Here is a 27,570-nt window from a genome sequence, read left to right as displayed (position 1 = left end):
CCGAGATGTTGTGTGTTAGCTGCTCCATATGCTGTTCCGCCTGTCTACTCTGGGCCATCTCAAGTGCACCCAGAGTAGCTCTAAGGGAGATGTTATCTTCCCTCAGGGCATCCCTGTGGGTCTGTGCCTCTGCAGCCATGGCTGTGCGCAGAGCCCCAGTTCAGCCCGCCGGTTCCTGTTGGCGGCCAACATGTCCTGCCTATGTGAGTGGCACGTGGACCGTGTTGCCTGCTGCTGGAGCTCCACCTGCCTTTCGGGGGGAGAATGGAAGTGGCCACCCTTTCCACGGCCTGAGCCATCATCTCACATGATGCCCCCTGTTGCTGTGCAATGGCATACATGGAATTCTCGCATACAGTATTATCCGGTGGCGCATGGCCACCGTTTTGCCGGACACCGCGCCTGTCGGGCCCAAGGAGACGTGGCCCTTGCTGTGCTGGTGCTGCTTGTGGCTGCAGGACTGCATTCCTTCTTTGATCTGCTGCTCCAGGAACAGGAGCAAATACTGTGGAGCATGACCCTGCATCCATAACCGCCACAGGCAGACATTTCAACACTGAATGGGCCCTTGAGGGGTCTACCCCCAGTGCAGGTGTGTGGGACAGAACCACATCCATGCCATAATCACTCACCTGCGACGGGACATATGGGTCAATATCCGATTCTGCACCAGAGGCGTAGAGATCCTCAGAGGTGTACTCAGAGACACCCGTGGACAGGATGGTCTGTAGCACCAATGGATTCTCGTGCGCTACCACCCCACGTCCTCCACTGGTGCCTGGTTGGGGCTCTGAATACTCCTCCCCCTGCGCCATCTCCTCCTCCTCCACTGCTTCCAGTGCCTCATCACCAGCACAAAATCAAAAAGAATACATGACCACACATGTTAACAGCATAGGCCACACACATAGGCATTACAATGTTGACATCCAACACATTAATCAGACATTTCACACATGACACAGACTCAGCCATGCTCGCAGTGCGAATGAAGTGGAAGGGGACCCTGAAAGCAGACACAGATGAGTCTAAAATGGAAAAACAACACATGTGCTGCATGGTGCATAGCACCTGCATTACACAAAAGCCTGTGACTGGCATGGACCTTCAACAAACATGACAGATGCCAGCACATAGATGGCAAATGGCATAGCCATGGCAGAACTGACAAGCAGCCGCAGATGGGAGTGAATGACTACTGCCTGCCATCCATGTAAAATGCATGTCATCAGACAGTACATGGAAATCACTACGACAAAACAGTCGTGTCACACAATGCAACAATGCCAGTGTGTTGAAATACAGTGACAGGAGGCACATCGATACATCAATGCTAGGTCACTTTGACATCACACAAGTGAATAGGCATGTTGAAGGTTGAAACAGGGCTCAGAAGGGAGCAGGTGCAGCGCAGTACAGTACATGTGTATGGCCTCAACTGTCAATAAAAAAGACAAAAACAGTAATTACAATGTCGTGTCATGATGGCAGTGTTTGTTTGTTTGTTTTGTTTATTTATTTGGTAATGCGCACTGAACCCTTAGGTAGCTGGGCATAACAGGACAAGTATACTTAAAGCTTATTTACAACAAATGCAATGGGTACACACATACAGAGATATACCTTGCTACCACTTACAGGTTACAGTGAGGGTGTGGTGCTAAAGGTCACATATTACTTAATACAGTCAAATAGTACAGTGGGTAATAGGTACAGTAAGTGTGGTAGAACCGTAGGCTGGAGCTACCATGAGGCAGCGGGAAAGAAATGGATCATAGATGGGTAGCAGGTACCGGGTACAGTCCTAGTGAGGTCATGTGGGTGTTAGTGGTCATTTGTCCTTAACCAATTTAACATGTTATGTCTGAATTTGGGGTAAGGTTGTTCAGTTCTGTTGTCTGCAGGGAGTGCATTCCAGGCTAGGGCTGCTTTGACCGGGAAGCTGGAACCACCATCTGTGGTTCGTTTGACTCTAGGAATCTCTAGAAGGTGGGCATTGGCAGATCTCGTTGGGCGCGTTGAGGTTCTCCTGTTTATTCTTTCTGAAAGATATGGTAGTGCTATGTTGTTCAGGCACTTGGACGTAAGTGAAGCTGTTTTAAGAAGGATCCTGTCGCTTATTTTTAACCAATGGACATCTCTTCTGAATTTGGTGATGTACTCTCTGATGGGGATATTCAGGGCTGCTCTTAGAGTGTTATTTTGCAGCCTTCGGATTTGTAAATGATGTATTTGTTAGCGCCTAGATACAAGGCATTCCAATAGTCCAGTCTGGACATTATAAGTGCATTAGCCAGAGTGATACAGCTGATTTCGGAGAGAAATGGTCTGCAAGCTTGGATGAGCTTGCAGGTGTAAGCAGTTGAAGATGCTAGCGAGTTAACTTGTTTCCTAAGGGTTAACGTTGAATCAAGATAGAAACCTAACCTTTTCACTACGGGCAACACCTTGATACGGTTCCTGTCAATATTGAAGGAGGCATAACTGGGGCTGATTTTTTTTTTATGTTCGTCTCTGAGCCTAGGATCAGTATTTCAGTTTTGTCGTCATTCAGGCAGAGGCCATGGGATGTCATCCATGCCTGAATGAGGAGGTATATCTTGTTTACCAAGGCTGTATCCTCGAGAAAGTTGCCCGAAAGGGAAATGAGGATCTGAGTGTCATCTGCATAGTTTGTGTATGTGACACCCAATCTGTCCAACTTGTCGAACAGGGGCTTGTTAAAAATGTTATACATAGTAGGTGAGACGCAGGATCCCTGTGGTACACCACAGGACGTTTGTATGGGCTCAGCAGAGGCTGAGGGGGAAAAGACATTCAGCGTGTGGTTTGCTAGGAAGGACTGGACCCAGGTTATGGCATCACTTGAGAAATGGGCAGCCGACCTGAGGTGATTGCATAAGACTGCCTGACCCACCAGATCGAAGGCTGCAGATAGGTCAAGGGGGAGTAGCACAGCTGTTTTCCCATTATCCTCTTCAATTTGTGTCTTAAGGTCTATTAGGGTTGTTTCCGTTCCATGTAGTGTAAGGGCAAGTGCAGTCATCATGTGCAAAGTGTTTACAGTGGGTTGTAAGGATACAGTGAACCCCAAACCCAAGGGCGGAGGATGGCTCAAAATGGTCACTCAGAGTACCCTGTTGTAGCAGACAGTGTGGGCAGGTGTCAATTGCATACTCGCAGTCATCAGGGACTACAGCAGGGGAGAGGAGGACAGAAAGAACAACACATGAGTAAGCATCAGAAGTGCCCCCAGGCCCAGAAAACCCACAACACCAGTTGCATAGAGGCAAGGAGGCTGTACCATAGGGAGGCATCCGCTCGACACAGACGACAACCCCAAACAAATGGTCATGATGATCAAATGACCATGAGTGAGCAGGAAAGGGATGATGAAATACCATGAGAAGGAGTAAGTACTGGAGATGGAGTCGGATGAGGGGCTTGCCCCGGGCCCATAGGGGCTTGCTTTGAATGCACATGATCCGTGAATGAACACTCATGGGCACTGTGAGACTGTGACACCAGCACGGTCCGAGTGACAGACCCTGCATCAATGCCAAAGGATGTTCCACAAAGTACAGGTCTGGCAGAGTTGCAGAGGGAAGAGTGCATATTCACAGAAAATTTGGAACAGGCTGTTGCAGAAGTCCGCCGTGGGAATCACCAGTCCCATGGAGACAGTGAGCTGCTGGGGGATAGAGAAGCAAGGAAGGATGCCCCTGAGGATGCCCCTGAGGGTGACCTCACAGAGACGTCAGTCATGTGACGACACAGGGTGAGTGTTAAGTGGAAGATCATCACAGTCTATCCGCAAACATGTCAATGAGCAAGAATATGGAATATGGACAAGAGAGGCTGGCGAGTGATTGACATGGAAGGAGGGTGCACATGTGTTGATGAGGATTGCCTCCGTGTGCAACACATGGTCTCTATGCAGTCCGCATCACAACAAGCACGTATCAGTCAAGCATTGCATGGGTCACACATGGCAGTCATGACTACATAGCCTGAACTGGCAGTCAATCACACCACATCACCCAAGCAACATACAAATGGCCTGGACACACACGCATGGACACTCACTGGACATCATATCAAGATCCGGGAGGTCTCCCATGCCTTGGATCTGATCCTCTGCGATGAACCCTCCAGCGATCCACTCATGTTCTGTGAGTTCATCATCCTCTGGTGGTTTCCCACTGCCAGTCACCAGAGTAGAGGCGTAATTAGAAGCCCGTGTGTTTTAAGCTCAGTGTTTGAGGTCCTTCCAATGCTTCGAACAATCATCAGGTGTGCGCTTCACAAATCCCAAGGCACTAATGCAGTCCGCGATACACTGCCAGTGGGCCCTACGCTGAGCAGGCGTAGTTTTGCACCCTGCCGTCCCCAGCATGTTGCGGCCGTGTTCCGGCACGTAGCCCACAAGTGCGTCCAGTTCCACATTATTGAAACTCCGCTTCCTTGACGTGCTGGAGGGCCGAGCCATGTCTGGGGTCCCAGCCTGTTCCACAAGAGCACGCTTCTTCCTCTTGAGAGGTGGTGCAGACCCTGAGTGGCTTCTGCCGCTCCAATCAGTAGGAGCTGAAGCGCAGGTAGACTGGCCACTGGAAGCAGTTAATGGCATGATGACCAAAGGTCTCACTGCAGGCATTGGCTGCTGGGTGCTGTTGCCAGGACCCAGCGCAACAACTGCCTCGGTGTGATGGGCCGGGACCAACACTGTCCCGGCTGGGTGACTCAGAGCCGGGGTAGCGTCAGATGCAGCTGCCCTTGCAGCTCCCACACCCTGGCTGCTCAGGGCAGCAGATGACATTGCTGCCCCAGATCCACGTGGCCTGGTGACAGCGACTTTCACCGCCACACGTGGCTTGGACTTCGTGACATGGAAGTCGGCCTGTGAGTCATCCCGTGCCTGTTCCGTGACCAATCTGGGTGGGGCTAGCATGCCCTGAGCTGGGGTGGTGTCAGTTGCATCTCCTAGACCCACTGGGCGGGGGGGCATAGCTGTCCCGAATGGTCCTGGACACACTGCCCTCGTGGGCCACCCTGCCCACATCACCCATCACAGCCACCTGCCCACGTTGCCGACTGCTGCCACCTTGGTCACCCTGGCCACGTCCTACCGTGGACACCGCTAGGAGGTAGCCCAGCTTTGCCTCCCTTACCACTTGGTGGCCTCCCAACCATGGCACTGATGTACTTGTGCAAATGGGAGGTGCAGAAAACAATTGCCCTGGGCAATTGGGGTGAAGGGGGGCAGGGTACTAGATGGAATAGGTACCCCTGTGCTCCTGCAAGGCTGTCTGTGACCCCTGGGTAAAAATGACGGGTCATGCAACGCTCAGGCACCCCAAAAACAAACATGCATGCGACCCCTCGGTAGCCCACGTGCATGGAATTAACGTCCCACAGTACGCTGTGGCACCCAGAAACACATAAAATGCATACGCGTGGACCACGCAGGCTACTATGACCTCGTAAATGGGGTACGTGACACACGGGGCAACCACAGTGGGAATAATACGTGCGCGACTCACCGTCTGCCTGGATGAAGAAAACACAAAAAACACACACGTGTGTGCATCAGCAACTCCCCCGCCAAAACAAGAAGCAAGCACTGCCACAGTAAACAAGAAGTACGCCCTGCAACCGTTGTGAAGTAATCGCGGGTGAACAAGAAGAACAATCACCACACACGTCGGTCCCCACGAAAAGCATGGTAAAAAAAATGGCGGCACCGAAGGCAACACCCGTGCGCGTCACGTCACTTACGCTAAGGGCCTTTCCTCGATTTCCACGGTAACGTGCTGTTTTTGCATCTGCGGAGTCACTCTGCATCAAGCTGGCCACGCACCAACACACGGAAGACCACGCTGCTGCCCACAAGGCCATTTACCTGCCCCCCAACACCCCAAGCTGCCTCCTAAGAGCCATCTGCTGCTGCCAGCCAACTCAGTGTACCTGATGCCAACGTGCCCTGAAATTTGGTGCCTGCACAGAAGACATTGCCAGAGATCCTGCTGGTGCAACCACCCCTGCTGAAACAGAAGACTCCTGGCTGCTGTACCATCACTACACAGCCCAGCCTTAGGACCCACTTGCCCACCTACACCTGCCTCGGGGGTTGCCATGTCGTACCAAGCACCAGCTGGGGCCAGTGGCAACCTCCCGTCAGAGAGGCAGAGGGCTGCCAGCTTCACTCCCAATGAAGTTGGCATCCTGGTGGAGCAAGTCCTGGGGCATTATGATGCCCTCTTCTCAACATCGCGCACAGACAAAAGGAAGGACGGAGGAGGATCTGGGAGGACATCGTGGGTACACAACGAGGAGGGGGTGGCACCCCACGACTACAAGCATGTCCTGAAGCGCTGGGAGGACTTCAGGTCCTGGACCCTCCACAATGCCCAGAGCCTCTTGGAGGCTGAGGATGAAGTGGGGCGCCGGCCCCAGTTGAGCAACAACCGGATGAGGGTCCTGGAGTGCATACGCCCAGCGCTTCACCACCAGGTACTACTGTTGCAGATCATCTGGAGTCGAGTGATTAGTGCCCATGTGTTCTTGTTCAGCGTAGTGCATGTTGAGGTGTGGCTGGAGTGTGCACCTTGGCTTTATGTCTGGCATGCCACATGTATGGATGTCTGTGTGCAGGGACATGACAGTGCTGCATGTGAGTTCAGTCAAGCATGTTCCACATCAATGGTGTCTGTGTTGCAATGCATGATGTGCACCAGCATGTGACGATGCACACATGTTTGCATGCCTGTGTCTGGACTTGCCCATGGAAGGGGTGTGAGACATGGATGCGTATGTCACCTTCATGGATATGTATGGTGTACATGTGCGTGTGTCTGAGTAGTCAGTGTCTGACTGGAAAACGCCATGGATGCATGACACATGAGCATCACGATGTGTGATTGACTGATGCAGCACAGTTGTCCATGAGTGCACTGAGACGGGAGGTAGACATGGGCAGATGCATGACTGTCCGGTGGTGTGGGTGCATGTGATGTGCATGTCCCATGATGCATGTGAGTTCGAGCCCCCCTTCTGAAGTTCCTGCAGTGCCTTGGGCATGGATGCGAATGTCTGTTGTACACGCCATGCTTGTTTGTGCATGTGTGTTGCTTGCACTGACCTGTGTGTTGTGGAGGGGGATGATGGTTATGATGTTTTACAGTGCCAATCATGTGCATTTGCTTTGTGTCTCGCAGACATTTGTTCGGTGCATTGATGCTTGTTTTCAATGTCTCCCTATCTACAGCGCCGATGGAGGAAGAGGGCGGAGACGGCGCTGTGGAGCAAAGCGGCAGGGATGCCTCCACCAGCCAGAGACGCAAGGCCCGGTCACCCTCCCAAGTTACGACATCTTCTGGGAGTGAGGGGGCTGGTGCCGCGACTAGGGCCGCAGCTGCCGAGGGGATGCCCGAGAAGGCAAGGTTGGACGTGGGCTCCTCAGCAGCAGAAGGGACAGGTGAGCACCCACAGGGGCAATCCGATGCGGAAGACTGTGCAGAGGCATTTAGGTCGGTGGTGGTTGAGGTGGAGGAGGAGGCCGCATCAGACCCGCACATGGGGCCTGGAGGGGGAGATGCCACCGGTGCAATTGATGCAGTCCAGGGGCAGGAGGCAGCGCAGGTCGCCGCGGAGGGCCCTGTGCCTAATCCTGTCCCTGATCCTGCGACTGCATCATTGTGCACTGGCACGCATGCCTCAGTCCAGACCGTTCTGCAGGTAGAGGATGAGTCCACGTCAACTGACCTTCCTCTACCTGTGGAACAGGCAATCCACAACAGGGTTCAGCCCGTCCTAGTCGGTGTTGCGATGTGCACAGGCGTCATTCGTGATGATGTGCGTGCTTCCTAGTGGGACCACGCACATCATCACGAACATCTCTGTGCCATCCTGGACTGGCTAGGACGACTCGTTGTCGCAGTTTTGCTACATGTTTAGGGCCTTGCTGCGACCCTCTCCTCCTCCTCATCCACTATGCGCCAGTCGTACTCCATGCCGTCTTCCGGCCCACATGCCACCAGGGGCCCCTGTGGACCTGCCCCAGCTACTGCAGCTAGTCTGGTGGAGATCACATCCCTGCCACAGTCAGGAGTTGGAGGTTCAGCAGAGGTGGTCACCCCAGCAACAGGACCCCTGGGAATGGAGGTTGTGCAGGCACCTTCGAGCAGGGCACGTGCACGATGGCCCCAGGGGTTGGCATTGTCCCAGAGGCAGTCATGGTGGCATAGGCACAAGGCACCAAGGGAGCAAATGGCTCAACGTAGGAGGCGTCAGGACTCGGGCCAACTACAACACAGGGGCAGGCATCGGCCAACAGGCAGGAGGAACCAGGACAAAGTGTGTCTTCCGTGTGGCAGCAGATGGGCCGGCAAATAGGTGCAGAGCAGCGGCGGGCAGAGAGGGCACGACTCGCCATGGTCAGGGCAGAGAACTCCATGTGGCAGGCTGAGTTCCTCGGGGAGACTCGCAGGGAGTTGGAGAAGAGCCTGGCGGCGTACCTGTGAGCCCTCGAGGAGAGTCCCGCCTCCGGGATATAGACACTGAGTTTGATGATGCCCTGGCCAAAACTCTTGCTAACAACGGTGACTCGTAGGACTAGCCCGCCGCCATTGTATACAGTTCTTTGGTGTTAGGTTTCCTTTGTTTTTTTTATTATTTGGAGGACACGGACATTGCTCCACTTTTTGTGTATAGTTGTTTTTTATAGGGTGTTTTTGGGGGATAATCAGACTTTGGTGGATTTTTTGACTTTTTTTCCCATGGAGTAATGGTTTTTGTTTTACGTTTGGAACTGCAAACATTACTTTGGATGAGGACCAGTTTCTGGATTTTCCCTTTTTTGGATTTTCAGTCCAATCTGAGTGTTGTCTTATCTCAATTGTTTGGTGCATGTGTCAATCGTCATTGGCTCAGTCATGTGTCACTGCAGTGTAGCTATGTTGGGCATGTCTTTGGGTGCATGCATGTGTGAATGCCATGGGGGCAGTACTGGGAAGTGGGGCCAATGGATGGGTGTGGAGTTGCACGGGGATGGGGGGGGCAGCGTGGGGTGACATTTGGGTTGACATTTGCTACTTCATTGTATGTTGTGACAGTGTGTTTGGTGGGGGGGGACATGAGTCAGGGCCTACCTGCCAGTTGCGGTCACTGGTGGGGGGGGGAACATGTCGGGGCCTGCTTGCAGGTTGCGGTCACTGGTGGGGGGGGGACATGAGTCGGGGGGTGCTTGCAGGTGTATGGTGATATGTGGGCTGCCTGCGGGGCATGGTCATGGGTATGGGGGGGTCCTCTGTGGTATGCCTGGACTGAGGCACCCAAGCCGGTGCACAGTGATGCAGTTGCAGGATCAGGGACAGGATTAGGCACAGGCCCCTGTAGCTTCATGATGATATTCAGATAATTAGAAGGGGACTCTCGCAGAAGAAAAAAAACAAACCAGTCTTTGACCACACCAATAGTACCTCCAACCCTCTGGACCAGAACTGCCATTCCACCTCACCCTTTCATCCCGACCCTTCAACAACCTTGAGGCTCTCCAATTGCCTAATGTCTGTATTTTCAAGAGGTCCCGCAGAATCCCTACCATGTGCAGTCAACGTTGTACAGGTCTGTTGAGTCAGCAAGCGGCTCAGTGCCAACTTCAGTAGTAAATAGCTCCTTCTATGACCCTCATACACTTTAAATACTTGAGGGGGGGCTTTTTTCTTTTATTTAGGCACATTCTCCTTTTTTTCTGTGTGCTAATAAATTTAACCTTTTAGATCACTAATGCAACCAAGTGATATCATTTTTAATTATTTCAGATTCGGTACTTAAGTCCGTCATGTGGCCAGTCGCCACTTACGTCATACGTTCACTATCTTCATTATGTCTGGAACCAGGCCACATGTGTTTTAGAAAAGGTTGTGAGAGCATCGAAAGATGTAGCTGGGAAGGGACTACAAATGATTGCCTCTTTCTCCTCCCACAAAACCTACAGCCTATGGCAGATTTAGAGGCACTGCTTTTGCCAGCTCATCCAGCCGAAGCTCTGCCCCAAATTTTCCTTACCACATTGCTCTGACCTCCCACTTATTTTGCAAATAGCAGCAGAATCAACCAATTGATTTAGAGTTAGGAGTAGTAATACCACCAACTCTGAGCTAGTTGTACCCCATCCTAAATTCCTCCCTCGGTCTGAGGATCCATCAGGGTCCCCCCTTGCGCTGATCACTGGTAAGGTGCGGGGAAAACTCGGAACAACTAGTTTGTCTGGGAAAAGGCCACCAAGGGGCACAGCCCGTGTTAGCTCTGAGATTTTGGGCCATTATTCTCTGCACCAACTGGCACCTCTGGAAGTTCTAGTTAAGTATGCAGCAGTTTATCTGGCAGAATCTCTTCTACCAACCAGCCATACTACTCCTTCTGACATGCTGCTGGCAGTCTGTTTTCTAAATTGGGTTGTTTCTATGTTTCTTGGTCTGGCAGTTGGTAGGTGGTGTTGATACCTGGTGAAAGTGCTGCTGCCCCTATGACTCCAAATCAGGGTCTGAAGTTCAAAACTGTGAGGTATTACAATATCAGTGTATACTTTGCTTTATTGTAGCTCTGTCTAAGATTCTTTATGATTTCTGTAAGTGTGATTTTCTTTTTCTTTAAATAGTTTTTTATTGTTTTGTAAGCTTACATGGTTTTGCATGTCATTCACACGTATGCTTCTGTGTGGCTAAACTTGACTAAACTTGGAGAAAACTAGCTGTTGTTGAATTTCTAAAAAATAATTTATAAAATCCCAACAGATGGAAAGAAAAAAACAAGAAAATAAGATGAGAAGGGATCAGCTGAATGATGAGTATTTGGAACTTCTAGAAAAGCAGCGACTTTACTTTAAAACTGTGAAAGAATTTAAAGAGGTAGGACAAGAAATACTTTCTGATAAAATATTATGCTTTGAAATCTTCAAATAGCTTCTCTCTGTTATATATGTCACATTTATTTGTGGTAATCGGATGATTCTCTAGTACACGATAACAATAATTGCTGACTGGAGATTGTTAAACCAATTATGTGCATCTTAGCAAGCTCATGCACCAGGACAACTATAAAGGTTGTATTATTATGTTGAACTGTTTATCCTATGATTATAACATGTAGGAAGGTCACACACGCAAACAACGGAGTCACCAGGTAAGGTCTAAAATGCATTTACTAGTAAATGGTGTTTTATTTTTGGTTAGGAGTTGGAAACATGCCTATAAATGTAATATGGAAACTCCTCAAGCCAGTCTCATGAATAGGATAATGAAACTTGGATCTTCCAGGTGACCCCAACACTTTATTCTTTTAAACATAAAACTAGTAATCCTTTTCTTACATTTCTCTGTCCTTCCAGAGACGGCATATTCTAATAAACCTTAATAAGACTATTAGCCTCACAGTTAACCCTGTTGTTTTCAAAATAAATGTTCTGACAAACAGATATGTTCATAATACTTCTCTCCAAACATCCAGCCCTGCTCTATAACAAAACACAAACTGCTTTTCTGGAAAGTCCCTTCCAAGGGTACTCACAATTCTGGTTTTGCACATGTCTTCTTCTGTACAGCTTCCCCTTGTAGGTCTCTCGTCAGTCTCGGACTTCCCATGCACTTGCGCGTTCTCAATGTCACTGGGCCTAGTAAGATCGTTGTTTTGTTCTCCCCTGTTCCCCTCCCTTGCCTTGTCGCGCTCTGAAACACTTGTGTACCTGCGCGATACAAATAAAATATCAATTCAATTCCCAATTTATTTAGCCTTGAACAATTTGCTCATCAACACTCATCAACAATTCTCTTAGGCCTCTGCCTGTCCCTCTGTTTTAGTAAGCAAAAACGTTTTTCTGCCCACTTAATCTGGGTACTTATCAAACATATGATCTTCCTACTTTCCTGCCACAAGTCTTGTTTGGTTCTGGTGGACAGCCTGGAGCAATGAGGCGTAATGGAGCCGCAGGTAAGAGTTTTATTGTCAAGCCTGCAGAGTGCGGTGTAGGTACAACAGCTGTATCCCAACTGAAACAGAATGACCCACGCACAAGCGTATATGTCAGAATGTAAAGCACTTCACTAACAGCCTTTTGTTCAATGCTGGCCACCACTACCTCCTCTCCAGACATTTCCTCCTTTGCTCCCGGAGTCACAATACATAGCCGCGACCAACAGCCCGCTACAAAATTCCTGTTGCCTGGCAAATAACACTCCTGAAAATCATAGGCCTGCAATCCCAAGAGCCCCAATGCTCTTGGCCTGCAACCCCAATTGCCACTTCGATATTCTGGGACGAACCACTGCTCCACCCCCCACCTGACAGTATTTGCAACAGTGGCTTGTGATCCGTCCTTATGATGAAACATTGACCTGTTAGGGAGAATTCTCATTTCATGGCTAATTTCCCTTACCTAGTGAGTCCCTCAGCAGCTTTGCTGGATCTCTGGAGTTGTTTCTTTCCACTTGGTAAGAGTGTGAGCTTTTCACCACTCTTAATTGTGTTTTGCTATGTGTTTTGACCTGTTTTTGCGATTGTGAGTTCTGGAGTACACCACTTCAGTAGCCCGCTTCTTTGTGTGTGTGTCACACAGCACCTTCTGTTCAGTGGCACAGGGTTGTCGTTCAGACTCCCACCGACTCCATTTCTGAGACGACTACCGTCCCCCAGAAAAGGGTAAAGTTACCATTAACTTTACTTAATCAAATTTAACCACAGATCCAGTACAACACCATCTTACATGGAGTGCTGGAAGGGTTAACTCTTAACTCTTTTTAGCTCAAGGAGTTCTGGCTCGCTTTGCCCCGTTACTCTGCTCCTGCTGCTACGGACTTTTGTGGACTATTGCATTTTACACTACATCTACCAGCAGGCCATCTGGTAGCCTTTTGGAGGCGGGCAGCTAAAAGGAGGTCGCACGCACCGCGCGTGCGCACCCAAGCTAGTCCCGTGGAGTCCCGCTTTGCCGCGTTACTCTGCTCCTGCTGCTACGGACTTTTGTGGACTATTGCATTTTACACTACATCTACCAGCAGGTGATCCCTAACTCGCAGAAAGCATACTTTCTAATGCACTTCATCTCAATAAACGAGCTTATACTGTGTTTATTTATATTTATCTAGACCATCTGGTAGCCTTTTGGAGACGGGCAGCTAAAAGAAGGGGGTCGCGCACACCGCGCGCGCGCGCACCCAAGCGAGTCCCATGGAGTCCCGCTTTGCCGCTTCGCCGCGGCGTCCGGGTCTCCGCGGGACCACGGTATACAATCATTCAAGGCTCCTCGCTAGGGGTGGGTGATTATTTTTTCTATATTTCACTTCCTTGCAATTCAAGCATTAAGTAATTGTTAAACCACGCTGCCGCTCATTGGGCCTTGCTTGAAACCATGCCCACACGTCCTAACGGTCTTTACCGGCTGACAACGGGCATGCCGGATAACACAAGGCAAAGAATTATGTCCGAGTCCCATCCCGTCTGCGAAGACTTCACCACAGATGTTGTTGCGACCACTTTGTGTTCAACGCCACTTCAGCGAAACTCTCGACTTAAATCCAAAATGCTGAATAAAAAAAAGGATCTAAAGGGTAACATTGTGGACATTCGAAAATATGGTTTTGGAACTTTAAGAAATTCTGATTCGGCATGCATCCCTTTGTGTAAAGAACCCTTGATAACCTCCAACACTGATGTTGGTCAAACTCAATGTAATGCACAAACAGTTGATTCTGCTGCCCAGGCTGTATTTAATCTCTCTCTAATGACTGATAACGAAAAACTGTCCGCGTCCATGTCTGATAGTATGCTGTTGAGAAATGCACTGTCTGGAGTGCCGCAAATAGGCGTCCCTGTAGACGAAAATGCGGAAGAGGCCATAATTGATCTGGATTCGACTAATTCTTCCTTTTCAGCCAGCTCAGAAAGGTCAAATCTCTCACAATCCCCCGATCTGTTTCAGCGATCCAAAGACAGAACTGCAGTTTACATTTCATTTATCCCTCCAACTCCCCGCAGGGTCCAAGAAGGTCAACAGGCTTCAACTCCTAACTTGATTGACATCTCTAAACCCGCCAATTTAACCCTGGAGGTTATGAATATAGCACTATGTCACTTGCCAAGTTATTCGAATCCACTGATGGTACACTTAGAGGTCTTACAGAAAAATTTGAATTGCTTAATTCTGAAATACTCAAACTTAGTTCCGCACTGTCATGTTTTCGAAATGACTCCATTGAAAAATGCAATCAGGATCTTGAGTTCCAAAAAAAAATTATCATTTTTTTTTTGTAAAAAACAACCAGAAAAAGTAAGTAAAAGTTTAGGTCTTATAGATGCGTACACACAAACAAAGACCCAAACAATCAGAATGCAGAAATTAGCGCCGAGAATGGGAACACATACCAAGACCCACCTGTTATGCGACCTTCCAAAATCTATACACATCTACCGTTTGTAGATGGTATCATCACAGATAACTCTACACCAGTTAAGACTCATGATCCGGCTCAGGTTCTTCCTTGCATAACTCCAGTACAAAAAGCAAAGGGATTGACTGTATCTGATAAATCTATATACTCTGTCTTTGATGTCAGACCTAGTAACAACACTGCAGGAATAAAACCTAAACCCAAAATATTGCCACCTCAAAATAAATCAAAAAATGTTAAAACGACAAAGATGGTAGTATCGTCGTCAACGAAACAATTTATTAGTAATCTATCACGTGCTAATACTAGAACTCAGGTGGCTTCAGGGATCATAGCAAAAAAGTATGATACCCTAACTAAGCTGAGAAAAATTAAATATTTGGAGTCCTGCCAGTCACCCCGAACGATTATAGATCACCCTCCTCTTGATGAGTTGATAACACTCGCTGAAGGTCATCAATCTCCTCCACTCTTAATACCGCAAGATACTGGTGAAACTGATATTCAAATTCCATCACATTCATCAGCAAACAGCAAGAGTGAGATGCCTGACGACACGCATTTATAAAGGCAAAACTTGAGACGTGAGATTGACCGTTATTTGAATTGAACCTCCTAGGTTCCCTATCATAGCTAATGGACCTGCTAAGAGCACTTTTGCTAACACCATGATACCGTTAACGGAAACGCAGAGTATAGAATCGAAAAAGACTACTCTTAAACGAGTGTCTTTTGCTGACTCAGAGTCCCCGAGCACACATAATTTGGCACAAGATCCAGCAAATAATAGTAATGATAGACAAAAAGATCTCTTTGAAATAAGAGTCTATTACACGCCTGTGGATGTTAAACTCGAAATCGCAGACTATCTCGCCACAAAAAAAAAATGATTATAATAAAAAAAAAACTGCAACAACACAGGCTGATGCAGACAAAGTCCTCGGTCCATTTGCCGGCGCATTGGAAAAGAATAAGAATATGACACCAAAAAAAGCACAAGGCAAAATTGAGACAAGACATGCCTTGCTTCTAGCGTGTCGTCAGGACCATCAATATATTATGAATCGTCAGAGTTTTTTTAACTTGTTCTCTGACAAACCAACACTCAGAGACATCCAATCGCAAGACATTGACCAAATTGGATTTCAAAACAAGAATGACCTTGGTGTGGTACTTGTGTGGACGACCTCTTTGATTGTACATAATGTGATATGGGCTGCGCGGGAAGTTTTCTATGACCTGGGCTTCATGTTATCATGAGATGACGATGTAAAATACCCCCTGAAATCTTGCCTTAAAACACCGCAAAAACCACAACATCATAACTCAATCTATAATAACAGAGAGCGAAGGGAGAACCCACAAGAACATACCAAGATCACAAGAGTATAACTAGACCCAATTAAGGAGCAAGTGTGTTTATCCATAATTAGTTGGAACACACAAGGCCACAGTCACTTGATTAATAACCCCAAGAGCATACTGTGCGACTTTGACATTATCCTTCTACAGGAAACCTGGCTCACTATTCCTCCAAGCTGGAATAACTTTGAAATACATCTTGAGCCGGCCATACGAGCAGCCAAAGGTAGACCTATGTCTGGATTACTAACTGCTATAAACACACGAGCAAACATACATCTCACTTCACTACCCGCAATAAACCCATTCATTCAATGCTCTATCATTTATGCTCACTCTTGCAAGATTGCATGTGTTAATGTGTATTGAAACCCCATGGGTATCGCAGTTGCCTTGTTTTTCAAAAATCTCACATCTGCTCTTGAAAATGTTATTTTAAGCCATGCTATTACATATATCATCTTGGCAAGAGACTTGAATTTACACTTATTGCAAGGGAACTCTGCTAAAAAAATGGAACAGGCTGAATTATGGATCAAGTTTGCGAAAGCCTGGAATCTAATCATGCTAAATGGCACCAGTGTGGCTGATTCACCACCTCTTGCGACTTGGCAGAGTAGAAACCAAACTGCTATTATTGATTATATATTTGTTTCCAGGTTTCTCTTTGATCACATAACTGATTTTGCAGTTAAAACATCAGAGTATAGTGACCATCAGCCTCTTACATGCAAAGTTGTGCTAAATCTTGTTCCAGGTGTACCAAGACAAACTTGTAATGGGTCAGTCAACATCAACAATTCCCTAAACCGGTTGAAATGGGCTGAACAATCATTAATACATTATCGTGACCATCTAAAAATGTATGTGAATGATAATTTCAAAGGTAATTGCACACATGATCCAGAACCGTTTCAGCTAATGCAGCTATATGCCACGCACCACAAGTCTCATGGAAAAACAACTCAGGTGTGCGACAATGCAGTTCGCTTAAGAAAAGCACTGTTTCGCAAACAAAAGAGACAAACTTAACATCTATCAGAAACAGCTGAGGTCTCGGCACTGAGAACTATTAAAACTGCATACAGAAATTGGATGCGGGAGCATAAGATTACTAACTACCAAAAGAATGGTGAACTAATGCTAAATCAAGTTATGAGAAAGAACTCAGCACAAATCTGGCAATTACTGAACTCAGTTACGACAGCACCGCAACTCGCTTCTCAGGTAAATGGGGTCTCAGAAAATGACTGGGTATCTCATTTCTCAAACATATATGCAGCCCCTTCCGGTTCTGGAGCACCAGACATGCCTTGCTCCGAGTTTGACCTTGTTTTTGATGAAGATGACATTCGAGACCTCATTAATAGTGCTAGCAGGTCCCGCGCCCCAGGTCCGGATGGACTCTCGAATGCAGTATCAAAGGAAAATGTGGATGTGTGGACTTCCATATTTTACATACTGTTTCGACTAATCATCCGATACCAAAACCTTCCAAAATCATGGTCTCAGTCGATCATTGTTCCGATTTTCAAAAAAGGGAACAGACAAAATCCGATGAGTTATCGTCCAATAGCCCTGTTGGATGTATCTGGAAAAAATGTCTGCAGACTAGTGCTTCGTGATCTGAATGCCTGGTCTCTTACGACCCAGCGCAGAGACCCTTTTCAGTCAGGGTTTGTCTCAGGATTAGGAACCTCAATAAATCTTACAATTTTGAACGCATTGAAGATGTCATATGCCCTGCGAAAACAACCTTTATATGTTGCCTTCATCGATTTTCGTATGGCTTTTGACTCGATAGACAGAAATTTACTTATCAGAAAATTGATAAAATATGACTGTCCTAAATCCTTGGTCAAGATCGTGAGTCTTCTTCATTCAAACACCTCTGTACAGATCAAGTTGAACCTGGAAGGCTCACTCTCCAAAGTAATAATGACAGCGAGAGGCTTAAAGCAAGGGTGTATTTTGGCATCTACACTATTTAACATGTTCTTGCTGGATTTAGCTGATGATTTTGCTTCAGTTCATTCCGACTCACCCAAACTAGGAAGACAAGTGATAGCATGGCTCCTCTATGCGGATGATTTAGTCCTAATCTCCCAGGCGCCTTCTGGGTTACAAATTCTGTTAGATACACTTGATCAATATGTTTCACGAAACAACCTTATTGTGAATCAGAAAAAAACTCAAATTATTATTTTGGGTGAACCCAAAACGACCTTGCATAACAAATTTCATTGGACAATTTCTAATCATAAACTGGAAGTGGTCTCGGAGTATAAATACTTGGGGATGAATTTCAACAATATAAAATCTGATAAGCCATTTGAAATAACATTGCGAGCCAAATTATTGATGCTCACCTCGCAAGCAAGAATTGTTCATGCAAAATTTGGGAAATTTTCATGTGCCCCTCTTATGTCATTCTATCAGCAGAAAATTATACCTGTCATTACATATGGGCTCGAATCTGTTTTACCCAAATCTGTCACATTCTGGGATCGAATTGAAGCTAAGTTCTGGAAAACAGTTTTAAATCTACCCAAAAGTACACCTAACATGCTTCTTAGATTTGAACTGGGACTTATATCAATCCAAGCCCAAATAACTTGGAAAATGTGTAGCCTGTTCAGAAAATGTATCATGGGAATTTCAATGAGAAACAGCCTCGCAGTGTTGGCCGACTACTTAATATCTTCAGACCACACTTTCCCACTGCAATGGAGAACCCACATTATAAACGCACTAGCAAAAGCGGATATCGCAATTGATCTTTTGATAACAAATCCAAATCGAGCAAAAGCCAAATTTCATCAAATGGATTGGGTGACAACTCAGGAGAAATGCCTAAAACTTAAGGATTTTGATAGACTCCTCTTCGGTCATAAACAATTACGCACAATGGCTGACTATTTGATGAAATGTCCATCCCCACAACTAAGATTGAACATTCTAAGATTCCGCTTTAACCTATGGCCAGTTAATGAAATTCTATTAAGATGAGGTTTGATTAAAAAAGAATCGGGGCATTGTCGATGTTGCAATAATATAACCACTATAGAAACATCACAACACATAATCATGAAATGTAAAGTTTTTGACTTTCATCATGCCAAACTTGCTAAATGTGTGAATTTGAATTACTGTAATCGCTCTGATGCCGAAACTTGGGCGGCAATCTTTAACTCTCCTAAGATATCTGTGAGAATAACAACCATTGCAATTCTAGATGCAGCGTTCCCAGAAGAGCAAAAAGGTCTTATTATTTACTAATGGAAAATAGTCTACTGCCAACATTAATGCTCAATGTGTCTGTGAAAATGTGTTGTAAATCTCTCTATTTTTTTAGACATGCATACAAAAAGCACACAAATATCACTCATGATACATATCACAGTATAATGATATGACCCTGTGCACCTTGTAGTCCTGTATTTTTTCTGACATTTCTACTTCTGGCTCTCTATTTGTCCTTTTTTAAATAATGATGCACTAATTGTTTATTGCCAAAAACTGAACAATGGTGATCCTCTATCGTTAAATTTTTGTTACTCTGTGTTTGCACAAAAAAAAATTGTAAAGTTATCGTTTCAACTAAAGCAAATAAAGAGATTAAAAAAAAAAGCCTTCCTGCTGCTAATCAGTGGCAAGGTGATCCTCATTCAAATGGACAATTCCACCAGCATGTATTGCATCAACAAGCAGGGTGGCACCAGGTCTCCTCCCCTATTCTGCCTGGCCTTCAGCATGTTGGAGTTTGCTCTGGAGAACAATATTGGCTTGAAGACAATTCACCTCCCGCGGAGTCCAACCTGGAGGCGGACAGACTCCGCAGATTGGGTGCGGGCAATTGCGAATGGCAACATCGATTTCCACTACATCCCGCACAATACAGCGAAGTACCAACAACCAGCAACGCCACCTCCAACCCAACAATCGGACCCAATGAAGAAACTACTGCTGATCATGATCTGAGTAGCAGGACAGCAGAAACACCAAGACTAATCAGCCCTGTTATCAACTTACTAGACCGCTTCAATGAAGAAGCAGCTATCGCCGTTCTTCATCCTACTAACATCAATGGGAAACTCCACGAACAGACAATTACAAACTCGAGCAACAAATAACCTCAAAACAAAAACTCACCCAGAGAATCCACTGTAATCTAATAAACGTAAGGTCAATGTCCAAACACTCAACGGAAATATACGACCTTCTGTCAGAAGGAGGCATAGACATCCTATTTGTAACCGAAACATGGCTAGATGACAACTACAAGATCACCCTCAACAACTGCCTGCCTGAAGACTTCAAATGCATCCAAACAGAAAATCCAAAAGAGGGGGGGGGGACTAGCGATCATCCACAAGGAACAACTTGCCATCAAAATGGAAGATCCACTAAACATCGATAAATGCGAATCCTTAATACTACGACTTTCAGTAAACCCCAAAACCCACCTGAAATTCATACTGATATACAGACCACCAACCTACGATGCGACTTTCGTAGACGCTTTCACGGAAGCAATCACCATCCTAGCCATCAAGAACAATCATCTGATCATCCTCGGAGATTTCAACATCTGGTTCGACGAAGAAACCACAACCACACAAAAATCCTTAACCGCCCAACTAGCAGCCATGAACCTACAACAACTAGTCAAAGGAGCATACACTTGACGCAATCTTCGCCAACAAGGATCTCATCACCACGGCACCCCCAATTCAAATACTTTGGAGCGACCACCTCATTATCCCTTTCATAATCACAACGACGACTCCGACAAAAAAGCAACAAGAAAAGCAACCCATCATGATGAAAAGAAATTGGAGAACCATAAAAAACTCCAACCTAACCGAGCTCCTAGAACTCAGCAAACCACAAGCATCAACCGTGGAAGAAGCAGACCTAGACAAGAAAGTTGCCCTACTTCATACCTGGGTCGCAACAACCCTTGACGACATCGCCAAAGTAAAGCCCTTCACCCCATCACGCAAGAAAACCACAGCAAAATGGTTCACCCCACTACTCAAAACCATGAAAAGGAAAAACCGAAAACTAGAATCTGAATGGAGGAACAACACCACCACCGCAAACAAACTGAAATTCCTACACAGATCCGCGCATATAAAAAGGAAATACAAAAAGCAAAGAGGAAACATTACGACAACCGAATCTTCAGAGCACCAAACGCCCAAAAAGAACTATTCAAAATCATAAACGAAATAAAAAACCAACCTGCCTGCAACAACACGCCAATACCATCGACGAAACTTTGCGAGGACCTCGGAGACCACTTCAAAAACAAAATAACCTCCATCCAACACACCATATAAAACAGACCAAGCATTCACAGCTCAAACCACACCGACACAGACGAGGAACACGCAAACAAGCTACGAAACTTCCCAGAAATATCAGTTGAAGCTTTCGTCAAACTGGTAAACCAAAGCAACAAGTCGGGCTCTCCCGAAGACCCTTGCCCCGCGGACATATACAAAACAATTCTCAAACAAGGAACCCCCATGGAATACCACAGAAACCTCAACCTCTCAATCTCAACAGGTAAAGTACCACAGGCCTTCAAATCGGCTTACATCAAGCCGCTACTCAGACACAACAGGAAACGTAGAGGACTTATCTAACTACAGACCCATCTCCAACATACCCTACATAGCCAAACTACTAGAAACTTACGTCTACCTAATAACCCACGAATTTATAAAAGAGCACTGCCTACTAGACCAGGCATAAGTTGGCTTCAGGCCCATGAGAGAACAGAATCGGCTCTCCTCTCAATATGGGACGACCTAAAAACAAACGCAGACTCAGACAACAGCACCGGCCTGATTCTCCTTGATCGGTCTTCAGTCTTCGACACTGTCAACCATGCCATCCTCATAAAGAGATTAGAAGGACTATGGATAACAGACACTGCCCTACTACGGATCAAATCATTCCTAACAAACAGAACAGAAACAATATGGATGAAATCTTGTAAATCCAAATCCAGAGTCGACAAGTGCGGAGTACCACAAGGATCATCCTTCTCCCCGCTTCTATTCAACATCTACATGTACCTATTAATCAAACTCATCAAAAAACACGGCCTCACATGCTACAACCACACTAGAGAATTGCCTTCGCGACACATTCAACTGGATGAACCTCAACTATCCCAAAATCAACCCGGGCAAAACAGTGATAATGATTGTTTCAAAAAAGGGAGGAGACATCAACTACATCCCATGGCCGAGAGAGCTTGGCACCACACCAGAACCATCATCAACTGTAAAAAACCTAGGGGTCCTGATGGCTAACAACCTCACTCTGGAGCCACAAGTAAACTCGGTAATCAAGAAATGTTTCTTCCTCCTGCAAGCAGCAAAAAGGATCCTACCGTTCCTGTCATTCACCAACATAACACTTACCATCATCACTCTGATCATGTCCAGAGTAGACTATGCCAATAGCCTATACCTGGGCATGCCCGAATGACTTCTAAAAAAAACTACAACGCATACAAAATGCAGCAGCCAGACTCCTCCTCAAACTACCCAGAAGAGAACACATCGCACCCGTGCTAAAATCACTACACTGGCTACCACTGAAACAACAAATAAAGTTCAAGGCCATGTGCATCAAGCACAGAGCAATACACAAACAAGGCGCAGAATTCCTAAGCGACAAACTATGCCTACACCAACCAACAAGAACTCTAAGATCAAGCACTGACATACGCCTGGAACCAAAACCCTACAACAGAAAAAAACTCTGAGGATCGTCCTTCTCTCACAAGGCACCCAAAACCTGGAATGACCTACCTAAGAATATACGGAATACAACAAACCACCTAGCATTCAGGAAACTCCTCAAATCATGGCTCTTCAAAGTGTAACCACAACGGAGACGCACTAGAATGCCCAGACATTAAAACAATGATGAAAATAAATCCAACCTCGACCACTCAAACCAAATAACCAACCATCCGACAGAGCATAAGACATCATGGAAAATAGCCACAAAGGAAGGCTGCAGAGACTGACCACATACCTAGACCCAGACGAAAGCCCCAAGCGACTCTCCCACTCGTACGTTCCGGACGAACATATCCAGACCGGCAGACGTATCTAGATAAACGTTGGCCTGCGTCGCATCTGGATAGGATCGATTGAAGGATAACATGCCCGCGCCCAGAAAAAACATGAATGCTATCATGTGCCACACCTAGAATTGTGAACACCGGCCTGCGTGGCGCTCAGATGGAGTTGTGAATGTTAGCATGCCCACACCTGGATGGGTCTCTAGACAGTAGCCTGCGCCGCATCTGGATGAGGGTGTGAGGGTTGGCATGACCACACCTGGATGGAGTCCCAAACATTGACCTGCGCCGCGTCTAGATGGGAATGTGAGGGCCAACAGGTGTCACACTCAGACAGAACTATGAATGTTCGCATGGCAAAGGTCAGGTAACCCACTAACCAATATAAGCTCTAACTCTGCATGCCTATCCCACTCAAAAAACTCACACTACTATCTCTCGCACAACAAGCCGCACGCACTTAACAACACTGCAACAATACATAAACTGGAACAGCAGCACATAAACTGGAACAACAGCACACGCGGACTGACCCTGATCGGATACCCGCACCAAAGCTCAGCACCCGGTGTATACTGAGTTGAAGCTGCCAACAGAACACCACTCCTCTCACTATCCTACTCCCTTCTTCACCTTACTAAACCATCCCATCTTTATTGTTTACAGATCCGCCTGAGTGCCTGGGGACCAATTCCGTTGGTGACGGTGCGCGGTACAAATACCTTTAACATTTAACATCTGTACCTCCTAGAGCATTGTTTCGCTCTTTTAACATTTAGACATGGCTGGTGGCAGTGGTATCTACCCTAAATTTCTAACGCGGTTATCTTATTAACCGTGGTTATATTGTAGGCTATTGTGTTAGCCTCAAACGTAAACCCGCTTGACCAAATCCTTTTTCGTTTGGCTTCGGTGCAGTTTATTCGCCATTTCTTTTTGTTAAACTCCTTCTTGTGTTTTACTTTGCGTGGCAAACTTGGTTTGTCTTCTTTGTTCACTGTCTTTTGGCGGGCTTCTACCTAGAAGCCCTCCTCAGGGCGCCTGGGTGTCTAGGTGGGCTGAATGTGAGGGAGGGGTGTAGTCACCCCCTGCACAGGGTATCCTAGGAAACCCAAGTCGCACTTTGTCATGATTGGGCAAGGTTGTTGTCCGGGCTGGAAAACCCCCCTGCTGGGTGATTGACAGCCAGGCTGTGTGAATGGGGGTTTTGCGCATAAAAGGCAGGTCTCTTGGGCTGGAAGTCAGAGAGTCACCACTGGAACTACAAGGAACCGACGAGAAGTGGAGGAGAGGTCGACTGCTGCAACTACCCTGTACCGGTGAAGCCCTGCTACAGTCCCGAGCTATCTACCCTTCAACGACTAAGAGGAGATCCAGTCCGGCGTCTTCTTCCCTTGAGCCTGGTGGGGATAACCAGCTCATCTTCTTCAGCCAGAGGTCGCCTTCATGGTCGAAATCGCTGCACACTGCTGTAGTGGTCCGGATAGCCACCTGAAGAACCTCTCCTGTTTTTAAGGAGCACACCTTTTAGTCATTGTCGCTGCTGCCGGCCTCATCCCTGTGTGGTGTGGACCCCCTCATCGTCGTCCTTCTTGCTGAAGCTGCAGGAAATCGTTTGTCTGCGGGAAACCAATAGGTACAACTGCCGTGGCACCAGCTTTGTTCTTTGAGAAAGGTACTGTGTCCTGTTTGAGGAATTTTGGGTGAAATCCCTATTTCTCTACTTTAAGGCTTGTCCTTATTTTTCCCTCCTTCTTATAACGTTTGCTTCCGAACATTGACAATATCAAAGTACTCTTCGCAAAGTTGAATCTCGAACTGTGTGATCCTCGACAACAGGCACCCGGTGTCACTTGACTTTGGGTCCGGCCCCTTTGACTCTTGAATTCCTGTCTATGTATGTTCTTCGATTCTGTCTGCCTAACCAACATATTGCCTGTGATTTTTGCCCCCAACTCTCTCTGGGTACTTCGAGTGCTAGGTATGTTTTTACCCCGGTAGCATTTCTTATAATAATAATAACAATAATAATTTGGCATTTATATAGCGCTACGAACCCTCAGGTATCTGAGCGCTGCTTATTATTATCCACGGTGTATGGTGCTCATTTATCGACCTCGGAAGGATGAAAGGCTGAGTTTGGCCCTGCCGGGATTCGAACCTGCGTTAGCAGGCTCTGCACGGATGTCAAGCACTCTACTCGCTGTGCCACTTGACCGTGCCGCGGATACGCGTTCATCTAGTAGACCGAACTGTCAAAAAGTGATCGCAATTGTATTCATGGTAACGTTTTCTGTTTCATAACACCGGTCCATTCAAACACACTACTGCTACCACTACCACTATAACATAGTAGTACAGGCTTGTACCAAAGGTAAAACTTGTATTGCCACCTGTAGTCTTAATCGTGTGTAGTGGTCCCGAAGGGCACTGCACGGGATTCTGCTTAACATGACCCCACAAGAAAAATATAAAATGTAGAACCACCCAAAACACAGCAAGGGCCTCCCTCTCCAAAACTGAATAATTTCCTTCAGCACCCCTGAGTAGTCTAGCCACGGACGCCACCATGCGTTCACCCTTACTGCCATCACTTTGTGTCAAAGACGCCCTCACACCCAAAATGCTTGAATCAACAGTAAGGTACGTTTTACTCTTATTACAGAACTTTCCAAGAGAGGGGACATCAACTATGCCCATCTTAAGTCTCTGAAATGTATCCTCACACTAATTTAACCAGTCATACTTCACTTCTTTCTTAAGCAGAGATCTAAGATGTGTCAATATCACTGGAACCCCAGAAACCACTTCAACTGGTTCTTATCCTTGGGTTCTGGGGCCAGACTTATCACCTCCACCAAATGTAACTTGGAACTGATACCATCAGCTGAAATCTGGTGAACCAGATACTCAATACTCTACACACCAATCTTGCTCTTGCTGCGCTGCACCATAAGTCAAGCCTCCCTCTGCATGCCCAAAGCCTCCCTCAATACTCTATCATGCTCGGTTCACATGTATCAGCACATCGTCTTGGAAAATCACAATGTTGTTCACATTCTCCAACACCTTCTCCATTACACGTTAGAATGCTGCTGTCGGCGAAGCCAGGCCGAACAACACCCTGCAGTACGTAAACATCCCTTTGGTGGTGATAAAAGCCGTGACCTCCTGACACTCCGGTGCCAACAGGACTTGATGGTAAGCCGCTGAGAGATCTATCACCATGTAATACTTCCCCCAAATAGCTAAAACCTCAGAGATTATAGACAAGGGATGACGATACAACAAAATGTTCCTATTAAGATCTCTCAGATCAACACACAGTCTCAGACTCCCGTTGCTCTTAGTCACTAGTACCACCAGTCTGTCCTTTCTATTCTCTCAATGATACCTTTCTGTAGCAGTGCATCCAGCTCACTCCCAAGCTTTTCTTTTTTTTAAAAACTTTTTTTTATTTACTTGTCTATAATCAAAACAAAATTTGATTTTTACAAGAAATCATATCTCATGTCACACGTAGTAGAAAGATAAGAGTAGTGCATGAAAAATCGTAAAATTGACAGAAACAAAAGAAACATTGCAAACGTAAAGGATCACTCAGGATAACGGAAAGAAGATGAGAATCTGCATCAAGTGATAGAACTTAGTTATGTGACACTGGGTGGACTGCCAGTCTCTCTCATAAGTTTAAGTGCAGCCTCCAGCATCTTTACTGCCGCTGAGGTCCATTTTGTCTTTTCACCTGCGACCAGGCGACACCACCATGGGTCCTCTTCTCAGAGTCTCAGAGTGTCACATCGCATATTAGGGGTAACAGAAAAGCTTCTTGTAAGTGTGCTGTTTTGGTGCAGTTCAAGAGTAAATGTCTTACGGTTTCCACTGCTTGTGTCTCTGGACATAGTCTGCAAGTTTTGGATAAAGATTTAGTCCGAATAGCTTTAATTTCTTGTGTTGGCATTAGGTTGAATCTCATTTTCATGAATATTTTCTGTAGTCTTTTATCGGGAAATTCTATGCAATAGTTCAGAGGTAAAGCCAGCTTATTTGTTGTAGGCGGTAGGTGGGCAAGTAGCTTGTTTGACATGGCTGCCTCACATGTTTGGATCCAATCCTCTTGAGATATTTTCCTCTTTATCTTACCAGGATTTTGCATCAAATCCTCGGACGTACAGGCTAAGTCTGCCAACTTTTTTTGCAGTTTCTGCTCCCATTTGTTTAGGGCGATGCAGTGTCCTTGGCTAAATTCCTTCTGAATCGATTTAAATAATGGAAGTGCATCAGGTGAAATAATTTTCCGCAGTAGTCTTATCTGGCTTTGATCGACCGACGCTTTCAGCGATAGTAGTCCCAGTTCGCGTCTGATGGCTGAAATTGATGTCGAGTTGGGGAGGCCCAATACTGCCTTCCATAGAAAACCTTCCAGTTTTGGCCATATCGTGTCTTGGATGTTCCGGGCCGCATCCCTAGCGTAGATTACTGATGGCACCACCTTTTGCTTGTAGAACTGTATTGCTGGTAGTAATGAAAATGTTCTATATTTCCGGTCTACTAGCTTGGTTTGAGTGGTTGGTGTTTTAATTTTCGCCCACAGGGCCTGGTGTATAGCTTTTTCCGAACGTGTTGCATCAAACATTATTCCCAAGTATTTTATGC

At 46.4% G+C, this 27,570-nt stretch overlaps 1 protein-coding gene across 2 annotated transcripts in view; it reads left to right on the top strand.

Annotated features, from left to right (window-relative positions):
- The window catches only part of CCDC93 (coiled-coil domain containing 93), a 2,015,088-nt gene that overhangs the window by 1,867,559 nt on the left and 119,959 nt on the right, over nucleotides 1-27,570 (top strand). For both annotated transcript variants that reach the window (XM_069616593.1, XM_069616592.1), the window contains one exon: nucleotides 10,794-10,907. In XM_069616593.1, the coding sequence (XP_069472694.1) occupies nucleotides 10,794-10,907 (114 nt within the window). The remainder of the gene's footprint in view (nucleotides 1-10,793; nucleotides 10,908-27,570) is intronic.

Source organism: Ambystoma mexicanum, chromosome 9 (genome assembly GCF_040938575.1).
Source record: "Ambystoma mexicanum isolate Mex_15411 chromosome 9, UKY_AmexF1_1, whole genome shotgun sequence".
Taxonomy (NCBI): Eukaryota; Metazoa; Chordata; class Amphibia; order Caudata; family Ambystomatidae; genus Ambystoma; species Ambystoma mexicanum.
The sequence above is the reverse complement of the archived record's forward strand: the minus strand, read 5'-3'. Positions and strand labels throughout refer to the sequence as shown.